The sequence below is a fragment of the Pleurodeles waltl genome, chromosome 2_2, assembly GCF_031143425.1.
Source record: "Pleurodeles waltl isolate 20211129_DDA chromosome 2_2, aPleWal1.hap1.20221129, whole genome shotgun sequence".
Classification (NCBI taxonomy): domain Eukaryota; kingdom Metazoa; phylum Chordata; class Amphibia; order Caudata; family Salamandridae; genus Pleurodeles; species Pleurodeles waltl.
Genome location: NC_090439.1, coordinates 852820337 through 852839348, shown reverse-complemented (window position 1 = coordinate 852839348; position 19012 = coordinate 852820337). Strand labels below are relative to the sequence as shown.

Genomic DNA, 19012 nt, shown 5'->3' with positions numbered 1-19012 from the left:
GCAACTGGGATGCAGAGGAAGAGTGCCTATGTGGCGCTGCACAATTCAGACCCAGGGCAGTTCAAATAGTGACTGATGGGTCTGCAGCCCAGACTTTGTGGGGTGGAGAGATAATGGTTCGAAACAAACGTCAAAGATGAGGGCAAACACCATAGTTCCCCAAGTGGTGAAGTGTGGTTGATATTACTCTTGGTCCACACCTGTAAGGAGAACTGGGGTGTGGCAGACTTTGGTTGCCTGCTGCAGGATCAAGTGGCCATGGGAAATGCAGCAGTAATGGGACAACAGGGACCTGGCGTGGGTCTTCCTAAATGGATCATATGGAAGTCATCCTCACCAGTGAAAACAGGTGAAGGAGAGCCATCTATGATTGAGAGGCCACACCGCTGATTTAGATCCACTTTACTGAGGCCTACTTGCTTTCCCTCTTCACACAGCTCTGTGATAAAATAAAAGTTGTGAACAGGCTACACACTTAACACTGACTATCTGTGATGCCTTATGTGACTGTTTACTACTACAAGAGGTACCTCAAGTGGTGCCTATGGATACTTGACCCAGAGGCATGTAGGCCCCACTGCATTCAGGTAACTGCAGACCTTGCTTGAGAGCCAAGTACTAGGTAATGGCAAAACTATGGGAGCAAGACGCATGTAAAAACAAGTTATTATGTTAAAAAAATAAAAGTAAAGCCCATAAAGTGCCACAACCAATGTACGCACCGCTATACTAACATATGAGGCACATAACTTGTTCTTAAAATGTTTTCTTCAAAATTGGCAGTCAACCTACTTTGTTTACTTCCAACTTCAGTTGTTTGTCTGCAATGGATTTAGTCAGAAGAGAAAAAAGCTAGCTTCCAACCTCTACTTCACAAGGGAAATTATAACCTGAAAGCTTTGCCAGTCACTTTCTGGGTCTCTCCCTGTCTGCGACCTATTTATATTTTAACGTGCTACTTCTTTTTAAGTGCAACATTTCCTGCACTGGTTTCATGCAGCACTGCATGTCTGAGGATTACAAATACGGCAGAGACAGAAGATACAGAACAATGTGAGTGCAAAGAGAGACATCACAATAGACTCTGCACATTTGTGCATTGCATGTTTGTGTGCATTTACACATTAAAGACAAATATGTTGGCTTTGCTGATACTAGTTTCAAACAGCATTCACTTTATTGTATTTGTTTTGAAGAGATCAGACACGTAAGATGTTCGGCATCACCGTTACAGCTTGAAATTTCTGCGACTCCATGCGACTCCAAAGGGAAGTTCATCAGGGTTAGATATATTGTATCCTTTTAGGAGCTGCTGGATCTGTTGTATAAAAAACAGTCAATGGGTCTTAAAGAGTAGCACTAGTGTAGTGAGGGCTTTTTGTAGAGAACATCAAAGTATGTAACATCAGAGAACAATTTACTTGAAAGCAGCTGCTTCCCTTTTTAGTAAAGCAATATATAAGGAAGATTCCTCATGTGGGGTACTAGGAGTGACCAAATGGCAAATCAGAAGATTAGTATCTAGTAAGCTTTGCTTTATATGCACATTTCCCACTGCTGTGTCACGACCATCAAGTGCTGTCTCTCTACTCCACATAAGGTGGCCTGGAGGTTTCTTATGCCAAGGGTACTAATCATTCTCTCATGCCACAATTAGTGCAGCTATTAGATAACTTTTTTTACACTCACCCGGTCATCTGGGTGGGAATTCACCCAATGTGGATGTCCTGCTGAAGAAGGTATGCCTGCCACAGGACAGGCTCTCTTGTATCAAGGTCAGTCTCACATGCTACTCTTATCACTGAAGGCTTAGATAGTCAGTATTAGCTGCCTTTTTGGCCAGCTTCACCAAGATCCTGGAAAGGGGTGAAAATCTAAGCATCGTAGATTTTGCTTAGAATTTGAGATGATTTCAGACTACACAAACAAGACAAGTACGATTTAGCGTTGGAAAATTCCACAAATCCTAAATCTCTGAATCTAGAATTGGACCACTGCAACATCAATGCCAAATGACTGCACAAAAGGTTATCAAAACCAGTCTCAATGGCACTTCAGTCAGAGAATTGTATTAACTTGAAGCCGTCGTTCACATGCAGGACTCCTGGTGGAAGATTGAGAATACAAAATTAGGCTTAACACTGGGCCCAGTTCACAAATGTTTTTGTGCATGTGTCACTTAGCTGTGCAAAGAATATACTTGCATTCACAGGAATCCCGTTCTTAATGATTTGCAAATGCAAACTGCACTTAGATGGCACATAATGAACAGGCTTAAAGGATTTACTACTACAGTAAGTATGGGGTAAGAGAAACATACTAAATCTAATCAAACTGTAGGAGGAAACAAAGACTTAGATATCTTTGAGGACCATACCCAATGCCTCCGACAGAATTAGTAATAGGTATAGGCGAATATTATGCAGATCATTTGGTTTGACCACTTTAAGGCATGGTTCTAATCTACCACAAGCCGTGACAGCAAGTATTTTGGAGGCAGATGAATGAGTGGGGGTTGTTTCGTGAGCAGCAAGGCAGGTGAAATCAAAACTCTGAACAGCCAAAGGCTGAGATCAGAAAAGTCACACACAAGCAAAGTATCATTGAGTGCCCACCCCAGCTGGTGGCCCTGGCTGTAGAGTGGAGGCAAAACCTTGAGATGGTAGAGTGCCAGCAGGAGCTACAGACATTTGGAGGGCCTGCACAAAACAAAAGCTGAAACAAAAAACAGAGGCAAATGCCTATAGGTTATTCATCTAGTACTAGTTCGTAAAAGACTTGGGAATCTGTTTATCAAATTAGTAGCCAGTTCGGTTGCTGGAAAAAATGTCCCTTTTTCACATGCACAAGTGACCATCTTTGCAGGCAACTGTCTAGAGGGCACTTCATGGAAGAGATCAATAACAAGTACTCAAGCAATAGTTTATCTCAGCTAGCAGTACATAATGTGTATCAGTGTTAGCCAGTAGGTGGTCCCAATGCCTGTCTTACAGGACCAAGACACTTTAGTTCCTCATGTGAGCAGCACACCATGATACCAATGAAAAATATTTGACGAATTGGCTGAATGTCTGTCCTCTAAGCATCTAGGCATGATTTGAGGCTCACTAGTATTGTCAAGATGGTGACTGCCAGAGTGATGCCTGATCCTATAGCCAGGACCAGGCATCAAACAACATCACTGCCCCTCACCCTTGCATCCACTTGCAGGGATGAAAGGGCCGCTGGCTTCATGCACTAAACCCCACCCCTCCCACAGGCAGCGAGCAAACTAACAGCCCCAAGCATTTCTCACAACCCTGCCCCTGCACTGGGTGCATGGTGCCTACACACTCTCCCTGCCTGAAATTGCACACTGGCCCAGTGGCATAGGTCTGCACTGGCCACACACTCTCTCTGGCTGGGTGGGGACCTCCAACCTACTTCTCTTGAGGATGGAGGCACACACTGCCAGTGACAAAAAGTACCAGTGACCATCACAGGCCTCATAGCAAATGAGCACCTCTTGCAAAACTCACTTTAAAAGTGGCGTACCATCTGGCCTGTACTTTGAGCCACATGTAAAGAACACTTTTGTACAGTTAGTAAGATTCTAGGGGAACATAAACACACTCATAATTTTCAAAGGGCAAGAAACCATTACATGGCCATGCAGTCTGCACTTACTTTATCCAGTTCATGAGTTCAATAGTGTCAGGTTTATAAAAGTCCTCTTCTTGTGGATATTCTAGTTCCGCTTTAGGAGAAAACTAAAGAGGGAACAAAGATTTTTAATACAGACTTGACACTTATAATTCATAGACCAAAACACGCAAATTTACAGAAAACATAAGAAGTCAGGATGTAGGCAAAAAAGAGATATGATCATACATGAAATATAGCAGCTGGACCAAACAACTTCTCATAGGAGAAGATATGGTATGCCACTACTATAACTACTCATTTGGCAGATACAGTAGTTTGCTGAGAAATCATCAAAAATAGAGTTATGGCAACCAATAGAAGGAATGGTTACATAGAAATGGGAACGGGGGACGCCACAGATGGTTATAATGAAAATTTAATTTGGTGCTTTGTTGCAGAAAAGCAATCATTTACAGATAAGCCTATTTTTTCAAAGTGTTTTACTTCTAGGAACACATTTTAAATTAAGCTGGTCACACACCTAAAGGAACCCCTCATTTCACAGCTTTTACAGAGAACTAGATAAAACTCTATGCAACTGGACCAAGACTAAACTGTAGAGATGTAAACAAAAACAAGCTTAATAAATGATTTCTAAAGTAAAAAAAAAAAAAAACACAAAAATAAGCAGGTGTATTACACATCACATTGTACATGTATCAGGAGAGTGGTCTGCCGGACTCAAATACAGTACGATTCCAAACAGGAAGCATGTGTTAGGCCAAAACTGCAGCTATAAATTGCCTGCAGGACTCTGAAACGGAGAGATTCCAAGGTATCCTTATTTAAGTCAAACGACAAAACTTTCATGATATATAAAAAAAAAAGCAATTTTGATACAAAAATCAAACAAATAAAAGTGGATTTTGGACATTTTTCGGTGTAAATGTGCACTTTATAACACATTTTCTGAATTATTTCAAGAGAGCCAGTAACGGTATATGAATTATTAGTTCCCGGCATGGGATAACAATATATTCACATCACAAAGAATTAAATTCAAAAAGCAAACTCTTCAATCACTATGCACGTGAAATACTTAATAAAGTGCTATTTATATATCAAAATAAAAAATGAATTCTGGAGGCAGTTTTAGGTAGTCAAATTATAAGACCTCAAGAGCCACATTGCAAGATTCAGCCACCTTGGGATGGGTTACCGGACGGTGCCCTGGTTCTGTGTTAGAAAGTCTGGGCGATTGGGCAGTTTTTCATGAGGGACTACAGGAAGTTGAGGAAGGTCGTGAACCAGGGTTGTCTGGGCCAGGGGGGAGTCACCAGGGTGAGGGTGAGGGACATTAGCCAAAGCTTCTATACCATGTACAGAAGGAGTGGGAGAGGAGGAAAAGCTTATGTAAATATCCCTGACCAGTTTATGCATAGTGCATTGCCATGGACTGTGGGTGTGAGAATCTGGAGGCAAAGTTTGGGCATTTGGTGCTTTCGCCAGTAAGGTAAGGTGAGATATACATCGGGGAAGCCCCAATTATGAAAGTATGCAAGTTGGACTTGCTGGTGGAGTTCCTACTTGTGGACCTTTTGCCGCATCCTGCCGAGCAAGGCTGTAAAGTTGTCCACTGCCAGTAGGTAATCCACTAGTAGATGTATCTTTTGGTGAAGTGCCCAACGCCAAAAGCCCTGTGCTAGCAACAGTTTCCAAAAGTGCAGGCCTCCTTGTTTCTGGAGGTAGTACATGGCAGTCATATTGTATTGTCCGTTTTGATGGGGAGGAGTGGGAGCTTCTGTTGCAGATGAAAGCCTTGAAAGCTAGTTGGATGGACAGCAGATCCAAGTAGTTGATATGGAAACTCAGTTGGTGGGGTGTCTACGCACCCTGCAGGGACATTTTGTGGAGATGACCCCCCTCCCTATCCTGTAAGGCAAGAGTGTGTCATGATGGTTACCTGCAGGACTGAGTTGAGAAAGGGACCGCCCTGCAACAGATTGTTCCTGTTCCGTCACTGCAGAGGGTGATGGACTATGGCCCAAATCAACACTAATGACCCTCCGCCTGTGATCACTGTGTTGGTAGGCACTCCAGTAAAGGATACATTTGTAACCTTGCACGGGGAACTATAGCAATACAAGAGGTAATCATGTTGAGGAGGTGCATCGCAGTTCTAACGGTTAACTGGTGATCTGCTGAAAATGAGGCAGTAAGAGCTGGAAAGTTTGAACCCATGCTTAAATGGCGTAAGCTTTCCTGGTGACAGTGTTGAGACCTGCTCTCAAAAAGGGTTACATTTGGGACAAAAAGTCTATGGTGGTCTGAGTGTGTGTGTGTGAGGCAATGGTGTTCTTGATCAGCCCATCGTTCATGTAAAGGAACAGGTGGATGCCTCCTCTCCTGAGATGAACGGCTACCACGGCAAGGCATTTTGTGAACACCCTGGGAGCTATAGTTACCCTGAAGGATAGCATTTTGAACTGAAAATTCTGACCACACCTTACCCCAAACTGAAGGAAGCAGTGGTGAGCAGGGTGGATTGGGATGTGGAAATAGTCATCTTTCTGGTCGACAGCGGTCATGAAGCTGCCTTGCGGCAGCAGGGAGATCACGTCTTGCAGTGAGACCATGTCAAATTGCTAGGCCCTACCTATCCTGTCCTCCTTGGAGATAAGAAAGCATGGGGAGTACACCCCTTTATCACACCAAGGAGGTGGCACAAGCTCTAAGCGCCTGTACCTCCTCCTGAAGAAGGCTCTGGAAGTCTGGGGAGAGGGTGTGTTTGCAGGAGGGATGTTTGATGGGGCTGAAGTGAGTTCTATGCAGTAACTCTGCCTGATGAAGGAAAGGACCCACTGGTCTGAGGGGATTCTTTCCCATTGCTGGAGGAACCCTGCAGTCTTCCCACGACAGGTGTAATGTGATCGGGGGAAGGGAGAGACAGTCACTGTTTAGGAGGGCAGCTCCCCTCAACACATCTTCTTTAGGTGTTGCTGCCTCTATAGGCTCCCCGGAAGTAGCCATGTGCATGCTGCCTCTGGTAGGAGGTAGATGATTCAAGAGATGTGTAACTTCGGCACCCCCTTAGAATTGGGACCTACGAAAGGAATCATCAGAGGGGAAGGAATCTGGACAGCCTCCGTAACATTGGCTGTATTATGTCCTTTTTCATCTTTTCCAGCACTTGATCAACCTGCAGGCCGAAGAGATGCTCCTCGTTGAAGGGAAAATTGATCAGAAGCTGCTGGACCTCTGGCTAAAAGCCAGAGACGAGCAGTCAAGCATGGTGCTTTAGAAGGACAGTGGAGTTAATGCCCGGGGCTGGGGCATGAAGGGCACACCTTATGGTGGTGTTAGAAATTATTTTTCCTTCCAACACCTGCTCTTGGCTGTGCTGTTTATTTTGCTCCGGGAGATGCTGGAGGAGTTCACCCATCTCATTCCAGTGGGCCCGATAATAATGGGAAAATAAGCAGGCTGAGTTGGCGATTAACTGATTCTACAGCAAGCCTCTTACCTTCCCCATCAATCTTCCTCCTTTCCTTATCTGACGGAGGGCCAACATAAAAACAGATGTGTTCCCGGGTCCGGGTGGGCTCTCTGAGTTGAACTGCCATTATTTTCAATCTACTTTCTGGTGGCCTCATGTGCTTATGCCCATTAGTTATGTTGCTTCTTTGTTCACTGATTAGTCGAACAAGGTTACATGCCTGGAACAAGTATTCTGGGGGATTGTTTTTACTGTTGGACAGGACCACCTGCTATGTACAATGGAGGAATGGATGAATGTAGCATGGGTTCTAGTGCCCCCAATATCAGAATGACGAGTTTATATGCACACAGATTGTGAATACACAATCACACGTGAGAGGCACTGCTATCTGGCAACGTGCTGGGGGTTCCTTTTGGAGCTTTGGACACCGGAAGTGATACTAAGGGCTGTCTGCACTGAAAAGGGGGAATTAGATGGTGCCCCAATCATGTTAGGCTGTATCTATGCACCTAATATGGAACAGGATACGTTCTTGGCCCCGTTATCGACAGCACTGTTGGACTGGTGCATGTACTCATGGGCACTGGGAGGTGAATTCAACACTGTATTAGACACAACACTTGATTGTTCCCATCCCCCTCTGCCAGGCACATCCCACGCCCGACAGGCTAGAGCACTGCAACAAAGGATAGATCAGTGGGGGCTTATAGACATCTGGCGTAGTAGGAACGTGGGGATGCGATCAGTTACCCTCCCGCTTTGGTAGATTTATATGTTCCTCACATTTTCAATTGCATAGCCCTCAAGCTGCTTACTTAGGAAATACAATGTCTGCCCATAACCCTTTGAAAAAAAAGGATAACTTTTGGAAGAGTTCCCGCTCCAATTCCCACCTGGAGCTTACAACCCACACTTCTAGAAGATGCAACATTTAGAGAAACACTATCCAAGTGCATAGATACATATTTTTCTGAAAATACAAACATGGCATCATCCCCTTTGATAGAATGGGATGCCTTCAAGGTGGTAATTAGGGGTATGGCCATAGGTGCAGTGGTGGGAGCCCACAGAGAAGTGAAATGAGAACTGATTCAATTGGAAGATAAGTTGAGATCCCTAGAAAAGGAAGCAGCTACTGACAATGATGCCACTGACAGATTCCAGGAGGCTAGGATAACCCATGCGCAGCTCTTGGAACGCCTACAAGTAATTGACTAGAAAGCCTAAGCACAAAGAATACATACTGAAGCAGATAAATTAGGTACACACTTTGCTCGGCTGATCTGCCTGAAAACTGCACCCACTCCCAACCTTTCTATCATTAAGTACACCCGAGGGGCAGTCACCACACAGCTAGCAATCAATGATGCATTTTGTGACTACTATGCACTACTCTATGCTGCCCTGCTGACACAGAAAGAAAGAAAATCACCTTCTTTTCACAATGTGCAACACTACCAAGGGTGACAGCGGTGGAATGAGAAACCCTAAGCACCCCTATATTAGCAGCCGAAATTCGAGGGGCAATCAAAGAACTTGCACATAACAAAACACCAGGGTCATACCGTGTACCTGACGAATTTTACTCTACCTATGCAGCTTGTCTGGTACCCTAACTTGAGAAATTATGCAACTCCTCACTTGAACAGGGCTCTTTGCTGCGTGCCACCCGGGAGGCATTGGTGACCTCACTTCTAAATCCAGGCAAACCACCAGAGGACCTCAACTCCTATAGACCAATATCTTTATTGAATACCGAATATAAAATACTAAGTATGCAGACTCCTCCCGCTACTACTGAGATAATTACACATAGGTCCATGTGGCTTTGCCTCCCGCCATTGCACTTCCCTTAATGTCCGCTGCATATGTCAGGTGATGGATTCTGCTCCAGGACATTATCCACTGGTCGGAAGCGTGCCTCTAAATATTCGTCAGGCATTCGACAATCTGGGATAGGACTATATGTTAACAACATTAACCAAATTGGGTATTCCCAAAGGCTATATTAAGTGGGTGACCCTACTGTACTCCCACAGCTCGGGCTCGCATGGGACCTCATATTTCCACTTCGTATCAGATTACACGTGGGACACAAAAGGGTTGCCTATTGTCTCACTACTATTTGTACTCAATATGGACCCTGTTGCACAGCATATTCGACAAGAAGCAGCTGACTGGTGAATACCAATTGGCCATGTGACTGTGTCCTTATACGCTGACAATATGTTACTATATTTGAAAACTCTACAAAGGGATACGAGTGGACTAGGCAATTTATTGTCCGAGTTTGGGGCACTTGCATGACTACAGATTCACACAAATAAATCTTGTGCATTCTCCTTTACACCCATATACGCAGACCCCCACTTTAAAGATCAGTCCCATTACCTTGCCCGTGGCTTCACACGCATTCCGATATTTAGGGATCCATATATATAGGGACACACAGGACATATTTGAGGGCAACCTAGCCCACACCACCAACTCACTGCATTCACAGGTAGCATTCTGGATTACACTGCCTCTATCTGTCACAGTGCACTTAGCACTAGCAAAGATGGTCATGCTGCCCTGCTTGCTATACCACTTTGTTAACCTTCCAGTGGGAGTACCAGCCTGGGTATACAAACTATATTGTACACTATTGAACACTATACTTGTCAGACTCGTGTGAGGAGCCGGACGTTGGTCATAGGGTTAGTCTAGCAAAACTGCAATTGCCAACAGACAGGGTGGCCCGAGAGCCCCAGAATTTTAAGGCCTACTGACTAGGTGGTCAGCTGCAGTGGCTGACCTACTGGCTAGCCGTCCAAAACCTAGCGGAGATCGGGTACTCCACAGAGCAGATTGGATGAGGGAATCTCCATCGCTTACTGTGTCCTGGAGCAGCGGTACCCCCTCAGTGCTCTCTCTTATTATGCATAACTCTGGCCTACTGGAAAACGGCAAAGACTTACACAGACTTTACGGTCCCACAGGCACCCAACATCCCCTTATACAACCTCCCGACTCCAGCAGGTACTCTGACATTAAGGAAGCCAGCTGAGTAGTGGTGGTGGTGGTGGTTGGGGGGGGTGGTGGAGGTGACCACAGTGGGCTCACTATTCTAAGATGGCTTGTTGCTATTGCATGATGATTTGACTGCCGGATGATTTGTTTCTCATACATGCTAGGATTCGGAGGTATGTCTGTGCCAGCATTTGGCACCTGACAGAAAAGAACCAGAAATACATGCACTACTCCAGGCGCTGCATTTAATGTGATATGGTGGGCACATAGTGCGATGGATCTACCGCAGCCTCCAAACACACTTTCAGACATCCCTCTCTTCCCTGAAAGCAACCTGGGAAGAATATTTGCTCTGCCAATTCTCGAATAAGCAGTGGGTCACTCTGTTGACCTACCCTGCTAAAGTCTCTCACAATTCGAGGTATAATTTCATTCAATTTTCCATCTTACACAGAGCATACCTCACCGACACAGAATCACCCAAATGTTCCCCCTGGCCTCCTTCGCATTTCCCCGTTGCTCTACGGAGGACGCCGACCTCCTACACATGTTATGGTCTTGTAGTTCCATAATGGTCTACTGGAACAAAATCACCAAAGCCCTGGCTGAACTGATAGGTATTTCTCCCTGGGACACTCCTGCACATGTCCTTCTTGCACTCTTTCCTAGACCCAAGAGTTCCAAAGTTGCCCTGCGTTTTATCAGTCTAGCTCTATTATTGACAAAGCGACTGAGAACTAGGTGCTGGAAATCCAGGACGGCCCCACGAGTGCTTCTATGGCGCAAAGAGGTCCTTCACTGGAGGCAAGCAGAGAGCAGTGCATTAAGATGGGAGAAATACAGAGGACTGTGGAGAACCCCTATCTTTCTTGAGTGAGATGCTCTTCTAGAAAGGTTTTGGGCACAACATGAAACCTCAGATGGAGAGTAGAGATTGGCTGCCTAGGATACACATATGCTGGGCACCTTAGGGTGGGTATACATGGTTTAAACTGCTATTTGCCAACTCTCTCTAGATTGTGATGTCTTAAAACGAAATAAACATTGTATTAAAAAAAAGGTTGTTTTGTGATGAACCCCTCAGTCTATGGGTGGATGCAAATACTATGCTGTCTAGTGCTGAACTCCTCCTAGAGATGCTGAAGATTGGGCTGCTCACGTTCCTTGGACACAGCGACAACAGAGCTTTGGAAGCTGGTCGATTTGATGCAGGGGGGAGTCTTTTGGCCCTTGAGCAACAAAGTGGCTCCCGGCACCAAGCGATGTGTTGGAACCCAAGTAGTCTTCAAACTAATATTCGGTGCCAGAATCACAGGAGCTGTCAGCACCAGAGAAGGCCAGGACTTGTGCGCCTGTGCCAACGTTGAGGGATGATTTGGAAACAGCTCCAAAGTCTTCTGTTGGTGCCGGCCACTGCCTGCAGGCAGGGACAGACTGGAAGCATGTTGCTGGGCTTTAGCACTTGATGTCTGGCTTCAGGTGGGGCCATTCTTGACCTGAGAACAGTGTTGGCATTGAGTGAGTGAATAGGAAGGCATAATCATGGTCGAAGTCTTACCACATTGCTGTTCCTGCCCGGCTTGCTGTTCCTCGGTTTCAGACTGAGTGGGAACTCGGTTTGAGGCTGAACTTTAGAGACTGAACACTTGAAGGTCCAGACTCTGGTTCCACCTCAATGCCAGGGTCTCCAAGGATATCAGGGATGTCATCCACCTGTCAATGCTCCATGGTGCATTGATCAAGAGGACAATCTTGTCAGTTTCTCAAGGTCTTCTTTGATCGGAATGTGAGGCAGGTGAAGCAGGTGGTCTTGGTGTGTTCCGACAAAAGAAAAAGGTTCAGACCTGCTGGTGGTCAGACAAGGGGTATTTGGAGTGACACCTAGGACTATACTGAGAAGGAATCCTTTCCATCAAGGAGTCTGTATTTTCGGACAGGAGGACTTAGTACAAAGCCCTGGGAGAGGGCAAGGCCCCGAAATGGGGTACTGGGTGGAAATCCAGTTGCTGAACCTTACAAAGGGGAAACCAAACACAATGAAACACTGTTTGTGCTGATTGGACTGGATGAACCAAAATAGTTGGATGACAAGCACCACAAGTCATCGACCCAGAGCTCAGGCGATACATGAACAAACCCAATGGCAGAAAGCAAACAACTTAACATTGGAGCCATTGCTTGTGTGCATTACCAGTCATAGGAGGAGCCACTATATCTCGAGGCTTGCAAGACTTCTTCGAAGAAAAACAAGTTGCACATGTCTGAGCCCAGCATTAGATGGCAGGAGTATGCACAGCATGTGTATCTACAGCTACACATGCTGCACACAAATTTATTTGAATATTATTTTCAACTGCCATCCATCAGTATAGTTACATTTTACCAATGATTGCCAAATTTAGAATTAAAGTACAACTTTTCAATGAAATACAGCACAATTTATCAAGTCTAAAACTGGCAGAAGGAATTAATATTTTAGCACAAGATGGCTGTATTTCCACTCTAATAGATACTGAGAGGGGATTTCCAGGGTGTTTAGTATCTACTTCATATTTTGTTTAAAAAGATTTGGCTGGTTCTTACCTGAAAGCAATTTTTTCTTTAAGTAACACCTTAACGTTCTTGCTCTATAGTGTAATACGTTATACCCCCAACAGCACGACTGTGGCACGGCAAAACAGTTACTCTAAATTCCTAATTCCAGCTGAAGTGCCTGAACTGGAATGATGGGTGCTACTGTAAATTATGTACATAATTTTTCCACTTCGTTTCTAAATAAAGGCCAGACTTTAGTTCAATCCCATACAATAAGGTGGGCGGCATTTTTTGTCAAGTATAAATCTTAATACGTGCCTAAGGTGCCTTAGGGGACTATGCAGAGAAATCCTGGCCGTGCAGGACGAAGTCACAGGAGCTGCGTTGATCCAGTGGGCGATGCAGGGAAATTTCTGTCGCACGGCAGGCAGATGCTGCAATGATTCTTCTCACAGGAAGTCAGATTGCATCGTTCTGGCTCGGCTATGCGTTTATCCAGTGGGCCGTATGTCGAAGTTCCAGTCACAACACTGGTGCTGCGTTGATCTCCTCTCGGGGAGCAGGGCTGCGTCGTTCCGGTTCGGCGTGCAGTGATTTTCTCACCGTGATGCAGGCTGTGCATCGTTTCTGGGAGGCTGTGTGTCGAACCTCCGCAGCACAAGGAGTTCTTTGCAGGATGAAGTCTTTTTGGCCCTGAGACTTCAGAGAACAGGAGGCAAGCTCTATCCAAGCCCTTGGAGAGCACTTCTCAGCAGAGCCAGAGGGCAGCAAGGCAGAAGGGTAGCAGTCCTTTGCAGAAAAGCAGTCAGGTAAGTCGTTTGGGCAGCCAGGCAGTTCCTCCTGGCAGGTTGCAGGTTCTGGTTCAGAGTTTCTTAACCAGTGGTATCTTGTACAGAAGTGTCTGAGTTGGTAGGGTCAGAGGCCCTGTTTTAATACCCAATTGTACCTTTGAAGTGGGGGAGACTTCAAAGAGTGGATTAGAAGTGCACCAGGTCCCCTTTCAGTTCCATCCTGTCTGCCAGGGTTCTAGTAGGGGGTTTGGCAGTCCATTGTGCGAGGGCAGGCCACTGTCTTTTCAAATGTAAGTTTCAGGCACTCCACCCTCCCAGCCCCAGAAGACCTATTCAGTATGCAGATGTAACTGAGCATCCTGTGTCTGGGGTTGTCTTAGTGAAATGCACAAGGGAGCTGTCAACTAACCTAGCCAGATGTGGATTGTAAGGCACAGAAGGATTTAAGTGCAGAGAAATGCTCACTTTCTAAAATAGTAAGATTAAATCCAACTTCACCATTCAGCAGGATTTTGTATTACCATTCTGGCCATACTAAATATGACTTTGTTACTCCTTTCAGATCAGAAACTACCACTCAAACAGTACATGAGGGTAGCCCTAATGTTAGCCTATGAAAGGAGCAGGCCTCACAGCAGTGTAAAACGAATTTAGGAGTTCTACACTAGCAGGACATATAAACTACACAGGTACATGTCCTGCCTTTTATCTACATAGCACTCTGCCCTATAGGTTACCTAGGGCCTACTTTAGGGGTGACATATGTAGAAAAAGGGGAGTTTAAGGCTTGACAAGTACTTTTAAATGGCAAGTGGAACTGGCAGTGAAACTGTACACACAGGCCTTGCAATGGTAGGCCTGAGGCATGGTTAAGGGATTACTTATGTGGGTGGCACAATCAGTGCTGCAGGTCCACTAGTAGCATTTAATTTACAGTCCCTGGGCACATGTAGTGCACTTGACTGAGGACTTACAAGTAGATTAAATAAGCCAATTGGGTAGGAACCAATTTCACCATGTTTTCAGGGAGAGAGCAAATGCACTTTTTTTAAAATCTCTTTATTATGTGAGATACAACAACTTATACAATCGATAACTGAGTCGCTACTTGCGGTTCATAATAAGCAGATCAATTTACAATAGGGAAAGGGCAGAGGGAGAAATCACTGGTGGGGGGCAAGGACACAGGTTTTCATATTTCAGTATTATTATTATTATTGACAGGCAATGTAAAACTTCCATTAACGCAGTCAAAACACAATGAAAACACAGTAGGAGGAAGCAATCCGATATATCATGTCTGCACGTGTCGCAACAGCTGAGTTAATTCTGTGTTAGAGTGTTCCTGGCGCTGGTCACATCTATGGTTGCCTAATGTTTGCCCATTCTGCTATGGGTGACGACGGTAATCATTGGAGTGGCAACCACCCTTGTACCTGCTAGTCCTGTACTTCGGGCAACCCACCGGGGTGCAGAGTAGAGACTCTGTTCTCCTCATGTTAACACCAGGATGCTTAGTTATGGAAGTCCCCGGTGTGTGGTGTGCTGTGTTCCAGTCCGATAACCTCACATGCATCCTGTATTTAGTCGTGCCCTAAGCTGTGTCTCTGGTGTGTGAGCCCTTCATGCCTGGTGTCATCCCTTGTGAGTTGAGGGAGCGCGAGTGTCATCCTTGGCTTCAATTGAAGTTATGAATTTATCCCATATTCCCACTCCTTTTATCGTTGCCCCCCCTTTCCTGGAGTGAGTGTAGAACCTGTGCTTCCACCCTTGCGCATTTCAACAGGTCACTAAGCCAGCAATGCATGTCCGGTGTATTCGGTGCTTTCCATTGCAATGCCAGAAGGCGTTTAAACAGCACGAATGCCATATCTATGCACCTGTTTCCCCCCTCTCAGACCTCGTGCGGACCCCTAGTAGACAGGATTCGGGCGTAGGGGATAATGGGTGCTCTACCAGTTCAGCTGTTAAAGAAGTTATTGTATGCCAGGACGTAGAACTGGTGGGCAGTCCCACGTCATGTGATAAAAGGTAGCATCCGATTCTCCGCACTGCAGGCATTCATGAGTATTGTGGGGGAACATGCGCTGGAGCCAGTGTGGGGATAAGTATGTTTGGTGTAACTGAGTGTAGCGGAATCATGGGTTACGCAAAACCTCTTATGCGGAGCGCAGGGTTCCATGATGTCTGTGATAACGCGTTTGGAGATACCGGTCCCATCTCGCCCTCGCTCTAATTTGAGCCTCTTCAGGGTTCCCAAGTAGAGTCCTATACAACTGGGATATGTTATAGTGAGATCCAAGGCCTGCTAACAAATTGTGTAGTAGGGGAGCAATTGTGGGTTTGTTATCCTTGCTTTGCCATACGCTGAATATGAGTTGTTGTAATGCACAATAAGTTATGAACCGTTCTGGAGTTATGTCATGTACGGCTGCGAGCTCATTGTGTGACATAATACTACCCTCTTGAAGATATCACCAATTGTGTGTTTGTCTAGTTCTGGCCATAATTCAAGGGCGTGGTGAGTGTTTAATTTCCACACCTCCTGCATGGCCAATAGTGGGATCCTGGGCGAGTAAGGTGGGACCGAGCCTCCATTCAATATGTAACGGCACCAGCACTTATGGGCCACAATCATCAGAACGTCCGTACACCGTAGAGAGCTGGTGTGGTCATGTAACCACAGTAGTACATTAGAGTGACCCAGGTTGTCATGCACCACCGTTATCTCTGTGCTTGGGAGGTTCTGCATCCATTGTAACGCCCACTGTAGTTGTGCCGCCGCATTATATAGCTCATAATTCAGTGAGCCTAGTGCCCCATGTGGAAGCGGTAAGTATGTGTTGGCGAGTGCAACTCACCGGCGGCCGCTGCCCCATATTAAGTCGATTAGCAAACTATTCAACGTTTTGAAAAAGGAGCGAGGGATAACTATTGGAAGTGCTGTGAACTAGTATAATAGTCTTGGAAGTATTAACATTTTCATGATCGCTACTCTCCCCAATGGTGACAGCGGTAGCGAGCTCCAGAACGTTAGGGAGCCCCTGATTGATCTGACCGCACGTCCTAAATTGCCTTCCCTTAAGTCAGCTATATTATGACTAATACAGCTGAATGTGGTATAGTACCATTGTAATCTATGGGTTGTGAGATTGGATCTTAGTTCCTCAGGGACCGGAGTCATTGGGAACAAACAAGATTTCGACCAGTTCACCTGCAAGACAGATATGTATCTGAAGAGTTCCACTAATTGCAAGAGGTCTGGAAGGGATGATATGCATTTGAGTAAATATATTAGCGCATCGTCCGAGTAGAGGGATATAATCTGGTGTCTATTGCTATAAGGTATCCCCCATTGTTGTGCCCATTGTCTGAGCTGGGCTGCCAAGGGTTTGATCGCTAATGCGAATAACAGCGGTGATAATGGGCATCCTTGCCTTGTTCCCCGCCCAATAGGGAAACTTTCCGAAATAAATGTGCCTGTTTTAAACCTAGCTGTGGTGTTAGAGTACAGGATACCAATCCATGTCAAGAATACGTGGCCGAACCCCATGTTCCTCAGGACTTCTCTTAAAAAAGGCCATCCAAGAGTATCAAAAGCCTTCGCGATATCTAGGGAAACCGCAACCGTGTAGTGGTCCAATTCCGGAGCAGCCGTCATGAGCCGCAACAGGTGTCTAACATTCAGAAAGGTGTTCCGACCAGATATGAATCCTGATTGGTCTTCGTGTACCAAGTGTGGCATTAACGGGAGCAGATGATTCACGAGTATCTTGCCCAATAATTTACAATTCAGGTTCAACATAGATAGAGGCCTGTATGACATTACGTCTAGGGGGTCACGACCTGGTTTGGGCAGGACTACTATTAATGCTTCACGCTGTGAGTCTGAGAGCTGCCTTTTTGTTTGTGCTTTGTGTAGCATCTCTAAATGTGGTTTGAGTATCTGTGCAGTGAAAGTGTGATAGTATTCCACCGGAAGGCCATCGCCTTGTTTTGAGCTAATTGTCGCAGCGCCGACAATCTCCTCTGCATCTATGGGTTTCTCTAACTCCATCTGTTGTAGTGGAGAGAGCTGAGCGAGAGAAAGTGAGTGAAAGAAATCTTCTACCCGTGTGTCAGGGGGGGGTCGGGTCTCGCCTCATATAATCTGCTGTAGTATTGCTTTAAGGCATCGTTTATATCTGCCTGCGTGTTAACCACTATCCCGGAGTCAAGCCTTATGGCTCCTATAGGAGTGCACGGTAGCTCACCACAAATTAACCAAGCCAATAACCTTCTGGGGCGATCGCCTTCTGAGTGTGTCCTAGCAATGTAATGTCGATAATCATATTTCCGCATGTGCATGTCTACCTCATTCCTTCGTGTACGTGGTTCGCAAAGGGCATCCGGGTCGAGCGTGCCCTGTGCCACCGCACACTCCACGTTTCGTAGGTCTGTTTCTAGTTGTGTCAACTAGCGGGACAGCGTGCGTCGCAAGCCTCCCGCTGCTGACAGCCAACAGCCAACAGCCTCTCACCACAACTTTGTGTGTGTCCCATTCTATTGCACGCGGTGTGGCCGTCCCCCCATTTAATTTGAAATATTTGGAGATGTACTCAGCCATTTCCTGGCGAAACGGAGGGTCCAGTAGCATGTCTGACTAGAAGCGCCATGTGGGTATGCAAGCGCGCATTCTACCCCATTGCATAGATAACATCAAGGGGCAACAGTCCGATACCATTTTAGCCAAATAGAATGCCTCAGTGAAAGAACTAGTCACTCCGACAGAGCTGAGCAGCAGGTCTATGCGCGTGTGTAATCGATGAACCGGGGAATAGAAGGAGTATTCCCTATCTAGAGGGTGGAGAAGTCGCCACACATCGCAGAGTCCCCTTTCGGATATCCACGTCATCAGCACCTTTGATACTTGCCTACTGGGAGCGCCGACTAGCTGTGGACGAGACCTATCCATGTCTGGCACAAAGTTTAGGTCACCTCCCCATATAATATTGGTCGTTGGGTCCTGGAAGAGGGTAGGTGTGATCGACAGGAGAAAGTCACCCTGTTTCGAATTGGGAGCATTTAGCCCTGCTATGGATAATGGTTTGCCATCTAGTGAGCCTTCCAAAAAAACATAACGGCCCTCAGCGTCTGTCATACAGTGCTCCACCTCATATTGTATTGTATTGTATTGTAATCGTATTTATATAGCGCTTACTACCCCTGAAGAGGCGTCGAAGCGCTTGTCAATGAGTAGCACGCTACTCCGGAACCCAACAAGAATTAGTGATGGATTAGTATCATTTAATAATGAGTACAGTTTTAGTATTATTATGAGTTAATGGAACTTCTGGAGCCACCCACACCAGCACGCCTTTGGCATATGCTGACGTTGTCGTACCGAATATTGGTCCCTGCCATTTGGTTTTGAGGGTGTGTAGTTCCGCTGCTGTGAGGTGCGTTTCATGTAGTATCGCAATGTGTATTCTGTACCTTTTGAGGTATATGTAAATCATGCTGCGTTTAGAGAAATTGGCCATGCCTCTCACGTTCCACGTTATAGATGTCA

At 45.8% G+C, this 19012-nt stretch overlaps 1 protein-coding gene across 3 annotated transcripts in view; it reads right to left on the bottom strand.

Annotated features, from left to right (window-relative positions):
- The window catches only part of DPY19L4 (dpy-19 like 4), a 516401-nt gene that overhangs the window by 126787 nt on the left and 370602 nt on the right, over positions 1–19012 (bottom strand). For 2 of the 3 annotated variants that reach the window (XM_069220490.1, XM_069220491.1), the window contains exon 16: positions 3667–3749. In XM_069220490.1, coding sequence (XP_069076591.1) covers positions 3667–3749 — 83 coding nt within the window. Of the gene's footprint in view, positions 1–1236; positions 1319–3666; positions 3750–19012 lie in introns of those variants that run through there. The other variant, XM_069220492.1, reaches the window with a different exon arrangement.